The 7,339-nt window shown below is 39.6% G+C and overlaps 1 protein-coding gene across 1 annotated transcript in view; it reads left to right on the forward strand.

Annotated features, from left to right (window-relative positions):
* The window catches only part of msraa (methionine sulfoxide reductase Aa), a 61,522-nt gene that overhangs the window by 41,247 nt on the left and 12,936 nt on the right, over nucleotides 1-7,339 (forward strand). Inside the window, exon 5 of the mRNA XM_057353502.1 lies at nucleotides 1,280-1,386. Coding sequence (XP_057209485.1) covers nucleotides 1,280-1,386 — 107 coding nt within the window. The remainder of the gene's footprint in view (nucleotides 1-1,279; nucleotides 1,387-7,339) is intronic.

Genomic DNA, 7,339 nt, shown 5'->3' on the forward strand with positions numbered 1-7,339 from the left:
TGTGTCTGCGGTGATAAGTAGTGCTCATCTCATTCTTTGATTGACTTCAGCTTTACTAAAGTCAATATGGTTTTCTTCAAGTTAAACCACTATTTTAAAGAAAAGTGATGAAGATGTGATTTTATTGTACTTAATAGTGGGCTCCCTCGTGGAGGCCGTTATGCTGAGATCACATGACCAGGAAAAAACTATTTAATAAATAATTAACCTTTTATGCATGAATTATTTACTTACAAAGTATGTATATATATATATATATATATATATAATATATATATATATGATGTCAATAAGAAGATAAACATACGTTGCATGGCCCAAACTTAACCGATAGTTAACCTCAGGCCAAGCATGTGCGTCCAATGAAACTATGTGTATAGGTTTTAGGTTACCATCACAAACCACCGTCACATGGTTTGAATGTAACATCACATTTTAAATCTTAAATAATCAAAAAATCTTTTAAAGATCCAGCTTCAGCTATTGATACCAATGTCTTAAGAGCACCTGGTTGTAAATGTGAGAATGGTTGTATTATGTAAAACCATCATGTTGGCAAGTTTCTTTCAGCTCTCAAACAAATCACATAGACCAAGACGAATCAGTCCGGTCCAATACAGTACAGCGCAACTTCTGCCCATCCGAGTCGACTATAAAGCAGCAGCTATAAAGTCAGATCTGGATGAAGATCAGATGGAGCAGAGCTTTAATTAAAATTGCACCCTTCCCCAAGATTTGAGATAGGCTCACTGCTGCTTGATTGGGAGTTTGTTTCCCAAGAGTCTAAGCGCCAATAGAAGCTAATTTTGTACCCAGAGATCTTGTCAGTGACTGTGCTGCATGATTACATCACATGATTACATCAAATGCCTTGCTTTACTTCTCAGATGTCTATTCAGAGTTCAGAAAAAGGCTTATACATATAAAGGAAAAGATCCGTTCACCCAAAAATGTCAATTCTGTCATTATTTATTCATTCACATTCATGTCATTCACAACAACCTGGATGCTTTTATTTTCTGTGGAACACAAAAGATGACATTTCTGGAAGGATGAATCTGTATTCACAAGTGGTGTTTTAACAAGTGTGTGAATTCAGTGGAGGAAAAGATTAAAGGTCTGTTACCTCAAACCAGTATTCATATTTTTACTTCAACCATTCGTGAGTGAATAATGACCACATTTTCATATTTGTGTTTAGTTTTTATTCCACCAAACTGCATACAATGTCTCCAGAGATGTTTTTATCGCTAACACAGCCCTGCCCTTTCTTCGATAGGAATGCGCCAGGGCAACGACGTCGGTACGACCTATCGATCGGCCATCTACGCATACACGCACGAGCAGCTTGACCAGGCGTCGCACTCAAAGGACGAATATCAAAAGGTATCTCAACGGCATCTTTTCATTTCTCTCACCTCCATGCATGAAGTGACCCATCTAAAGACCCTCAGGTGATACGAACTAACACGCCAGTTCATATTTTTGTACAAAACAAAGGTTGCTCATGTTGACTGCAGCCTCGGCTAATGGAATACTCGCACCTCTGGACCTGTTTTCACAAAGATTTTTAATTTAACAACGGGAGTCCAAAAAGTTTCCAAAGCTACGAGTTTCTGTTCAAAACATATTTAATAGATTATAAAGATTAAGACGGGGTTGATCTTGTTGCTACGAATAACGGCACGTTTTCTCGGTTGTGATGTGGATTGATGGCGTAAGCCATGTTGTGGGTGTTTTGGGATTCAGTCTTAGGGGTTTTCCTCCAAATATTGTAACAAATTCTAACGTAGGAGCTAGAGACACGGTAACCTGTGGCAACCTGTGAATCCACACCAGGCGAAACTTGTTTCCTAATTTCTACAAAGCAAAAACGGCATCTTACACATGAAATAGTAATTCTGCTTGTCTTTCAGACAGCTTGGAGAAGGGCGGTTCCAAATCCGAGCGCGATGAGGTTCAAAGCCTGTCGGAGTAGACTGCGAACCTTCCATCTGCATTATGCATTTATTTTTCTATAATTGCAATACGCCTTTTTCTCATCCGGAATTGAGGTTTCTTGCTCTCGGTGGTGCAACGTGATAGAAACCCGCATGCGGTTCACGCCGACAACCCCACCCTTGCCGTCGAAGCGAAGCCTGTTGGAACAATAGAAGCTGACTGTGGTTCTTGCAGCTACTAATCTACCCCTGTAGTCTCATTTTCTTCCTCCAAACCCTCCCCCCCATCCCTTGTGTATGATCGTACTTCGTTTTTCATGCCGTTTCCCTTTCGGGTTCTCTCATTCAGATCGGATGTCTGTCTGAAATGAAATTAGTGTTCTCTGTACCACGCTGTGTCGTGGGAGCCGTGCTCGGACGGTGTCGCGGGAGACACGTTTGACTATTGATGAGATAACCTTGACTGTCGCAGCGTCCTCCTCTCTTGTTCTGCACATACATCACATCAGACATATCTCGCCCGCTTTTGTGCCGATACGAAAGGTTTCTGCAGCTACCTTTTCTGAGTCCAAATGAACGGTGCGGTATCTTTATTGCGCTGCGCTCTTGGCTAAGCGCTCCATTTTGATCAAATGCTGAACACAATATTCAATATCTTTTCTTGTGGTATGGTAGATTTGGTATCTCAGCAACTGATTCTGAACTCTCAACTCGCTTATATAGACACACAGTCCGTGTTGGAGCCCAGTGGATGAAAAAAGGGGCGCATGCCTCTCGGGAGCCAGAGAAATAGCAAAAGCATATGGGTGCGATTTGTCTCTTCATGCAGCATTGGTTCCAGCTGATGATGCCCCCCCCCAATGGCCTGTACCTTTTGCTGCCCAATCTGCCTGAAAAGCTCTCCGACCTTCTGTTCAGTTACCCACTTTTTAAAATCTGCCGCTTTTGGAGTGTTTAGAATTGTAAACCAAATGCCTAAAAGCAGTCCTGGAAATGTGTGACCTTTTTTATTCAAACCAATATGGCACTCAAGTTATATTTTGAACGCAGTCACGTTTAAAGGGGTCACAGGCGCTCTGCTGTTTTTGTCATGACTGCAATATTGAACACATTGCGTTTTTTGTTGCTTAAAGGAACAGTTCAACAGTTCTGTCTTCATTTACTCACCCGCAAGTTGTTCCAAATCTTTATAAATGTCTTTGTTCTGATGAAAACAGAGAATTTGGAAGAATGCTTGTGACCAAACAGTTCTTTGCCACCATTGACTACCATAGTAGGAAAAATTGCTTTGTAAATTTATTTGTTCTATTGAACACAAAAGAAGATATTTTGAAGAATGTAGGAAAGAAAACAGTTCTGTGGCACTTTTGACTACCATTGTCATTTTTCCTACTATGGTAGTCAACGGTTGCTTCACAAATACAGATTTGTGACATAAAGTGACAGTGTTTACGGTGTACTGCTTCTAAATAGTTCTGTTATAAAATGAGCATGACGAGGGCTCGGATGTGTTTTTTTCTGGCAAATGGATCATTTTCAGTTGGCGTGTTGTGCGCTTGAATGCTTGTTCATGGAGCAGTGTATTTTTAACACCAATGTTTTTATCTTTGAGATCGACTGTATGGTAGTTTTTTTTCTTTAAGGTCGATCCTAAATCAAATTTGTTTTGCAAAACCTCTTTAGCTTGTCAGACACAGTGTTCACTCAGTGTTGCCAGATCTTGCTATAGTAAACATGCAACCTCGTCTGACTTAACAATCCCAAAAGAAACAATTTTGTTGTGGCTTCAAAAATGGCTTCATTTTTTATTTATTTATTGTGGCCAACACATTACCTAAAGTCAAGCTGCATCTTGCAAATGTTTTGAATCGTTTGATCCTTATACAGCAATAACAGAAATGTTTTAAATATACAACTGACATTGTAAATAAAAGCTAAAACTAAAACTAAAAACTAAAAAAACACTTATAAGACATGGAAGCACATGTATTCTGTCAGAAGCTTTTAGGTGAACTAGAGTTAGTGCTGCATCTCTCATTGTGTTTCTGTTATTAGACACTCGCAGGCTCTCACGCTCCCTCTACTGGCCATTCTGCCACTGCATACGTATCTGTTTCCCTCCTCTCACTTATGCGCACCATCCTCCATTGTCTGCTCTCTCTCTCCACCCACTCCACCCCTGCTGAGCCATCTGCGCTTCGGCAGGCTCTGTCTCCATGGCAACAGGGGAGGCCGCGCTGCCTCCTATTGGCCCGCTGCCCAAACGGAGAGGCTGCCGGGGTCGAAGGTCATGTGTAGAGTGCCGCCTCACTGGTGTTCTAATCAGCTGTTGACCTCGAGCCACAATGAAATGAGTGTCAGAAGGCAAGGGGTTAATAAAGCCTGCGCTGACTGGCAGCTGGGTCCATTATGAGTGAGGGACAGGAGTGGTGCGGTGGGGGAGGGGGGGTTGAGGAGGGGAGCTTTGGGAAGTGGGGGAGCGGTGGCTTATTGGCTGGGATGGTGGGGGAGATGGGTACACATCTTGGGCTGGGGGCCGTCTGCGTTGCGTAAGGGAAGATTTGATGTTGCCATAATCTTGTCTGTGAGGGTGATATGAAAACTGTGAGTGGGATTGTGATGCCTGTTTTTTGGGGGGGTATGGGAGGACTGACTGCGATGGCCCAGCGGCACTGGTTTTTCTTATCGCTTGTAATATAAAATTACATCCAACTTCAGAAGGACGGTGAATATTTTATGCTGCTGAGGTTTGGTGTGCTCCTTTAGAATTGGTGTTCTTTGAATAGATGCTGTTCTGATTTAGTCTCATGTTAATCTATAGCTTCAAAAATAACATTTCGACACTGAAAATCTGAAAATAAAATACTGAATTTTGAAGCAGTTTTGAAGTTATTTTCAGTCTGTTTTCATCTCTCTCGAGCTTGTCAACCATTTTGGATTCGACCAAAAACAACCAATATACAGTAGCTGCGAACAGGAATGATGAAAATACAGCAGATATAAGAATATAAACATATGGAGCTGAATTTGGTTTGAGATTGGATTTTGTGTCTTCATGGATCTAGAACCTATATCTCTTTAAATCTTACTTCTAAAAACACAGGATGATATGTAAAACCCTCAGATCTATTGAACAAGTGTTTTAGGAAAAAGTATAGCCCAGTACTTAGATTCTACCTAAAATGTCAACTACTAAAAAAAACCATGGAGGAACTTATGGGTCCTTGAGGCAAATTTGTTCCCCAGGAGGAGAGAGACTCTCATGCAAAATGTCAAATCTCTAGATCAAACGGGAAGGCGAAGCTAACGTTTTGAATATTGCAAATGTAACCGCTAGTTGCTAGGCGACCATACATCCCATCCCTGCTGTAATTGCACAAAATGCAATTAGCCGCAGACCCTTTATGCATGCAAAGTTTGGTGAGTTTTCACTATAGGAATACAAAGTTATTCTGTAGATGTTTAAGCTGAAGAGGAACCAGAGCAGAACACAAATGAGCCGTAGTGTTTCTGCTCTGCAGATATTTGGTCTTACACAAACTGTTCTGTATTGTTTTAGGTGACATCAGCACATGATCACAAATGTAACCTACTGTTTTATCTTCATTCAGGTCGCAGTCAAACACTCAATGAAAAATATCAGTGAAAATCTGTAAGGGTTTGAATATTCTTGTTGACCAAAATGAGATTGAGTAAATCTTTAGTGAGATTTATAGAATTTGAATTGTTTAACAGTCCACAATAGGATACAAAATGTGTGTTAAACATGAAATGTACATTTATTTATTTATAAATGTCTGTTTTTCATCTTGTCTTTCTGAGGAATATACATCGAAATTACTACATCATTTCTTAGTTATGTTTAAACCTCCCTTAAATTTGCTAATGGTTTGTTGCACAAATTTGTGACTGCAGAAGTTGTCTGGTAGAGGCAACCACAAGGGGGCACTGTGACCTGTTCACAGGGGGTATCACTCCATCCGTCCATACCCCTCCCTTTGCGCTCATGTCCTCTCTCTCTCTCTCTCTCTCTCTCTCTCTCTCTCTCTCTCTCTCTCTCTCTCTCTCTCTCTCTCTCTCTCTCTCCTCACGTCTCAAGATTTTGTGTGGCATGTTCCCATCTATTAGCATCTCAATTAAGGGCTAACAAAAGACAGGTTTTTCCCTCCGAGGCCTGTACATGTGCGGTTTACCTAGTCTCCGTGTGCCCTGAGCAAAATCCAGGTGATTGACTGCACTCCACCAATTACACATCCCCATCAATGTCTGCAAGAAACCACAATGGCCTTAATTAGCTACTGCAGACCCTCTTCATTACACACTAGTCACCAGTCTGCATGGATAATGTGGCCAGTAATTCGAGGTAGGACATGTATCAGAACACACATTTGTAAGTATTTTCTACTTAGAAGAGATTCAAAAGACAGCATATTGACTCTAAAAGAAATAGTTCAGTGAAATATGAAAATTCTATCACAGTTGACTCACCCTCATGCCATCCCAAATACATGACTTTGTTTCTTCAGTTGAATACAAACGCTACAGAACAAATATGGTGGCACTTCGATGTTGAATCATTTATTATATATTTGATCTATTTAAACACAAGACACGTATGAACCAATGAGGTTCGACTTTATCAACGTATCGGCATATTTACAAACTTACAGCATCTGTAATGTTGCCATGGATACGCAACATATCAGTCGCTAAATAAGCTCAAAATATAAATCAAATTCTTTTACAAATGTATTGTTTCACCTCAGAAGAATTCAAGAATATTGAATTGCTTTCTTGAGGCATGCATGTGCTTTTTGGATTATGTTTGCTCCCATATAAGAGGATAATATAAAAATCATACTTTATGATATAAAATATGATCTTTGATTATTCTATTATATAAAATATATATTTTAAAACAAAAATATTCATTTTTTTAGACTTACTGCAAGAATAAAGTCATATATTGTACATCTGGGATGGCAGGAGAGGGAGTAAATTATAACAGTTTTCATATTTCTCATTTCTCATTTTTTAATATATTTTTCATTATATTAAAACTCACCTCAATATTTGATGTTTATATAATGTAAAGAAGGGCCCACTAGTTTAAGTCTAGATAGTGTGTTTTTAGTTGTTTATGTTTTGCGAACAATAAACACACACTGTAAAAAAAAATCCGCAGTTTTTACGGTAAAAAACTGGCAGCTGTGGTTGCCAGAACTTTACCGTAATAAATACGGTGTAACATTTTCTAATATTACGGTAAAAGGATATTAGCACTGTTGATTTCACGTTTAAGATTGCCATTTTATTCCATATTTTACCATATAAATAAAAGGTTTTTCCATCAAAAGAAACGCTGTTTTGCCATATAATTGACAAGAAAATACCGTATG

The sequence above is a fragment of the Triplophysa rosa genome, linkage group LG15 (assembly GCF_024868665.1).
Source record: "Triplophysa rosa linkage group LG15, Trosa_1v2, whole genome shotgun sequence".
Taxonomy (NCBI): Eukaryota; Metazoa; Chordata; class Actinopteri; order Cypriniformes; family Nemacheilidae; genus Triplophysa; species Triplophysa rosa.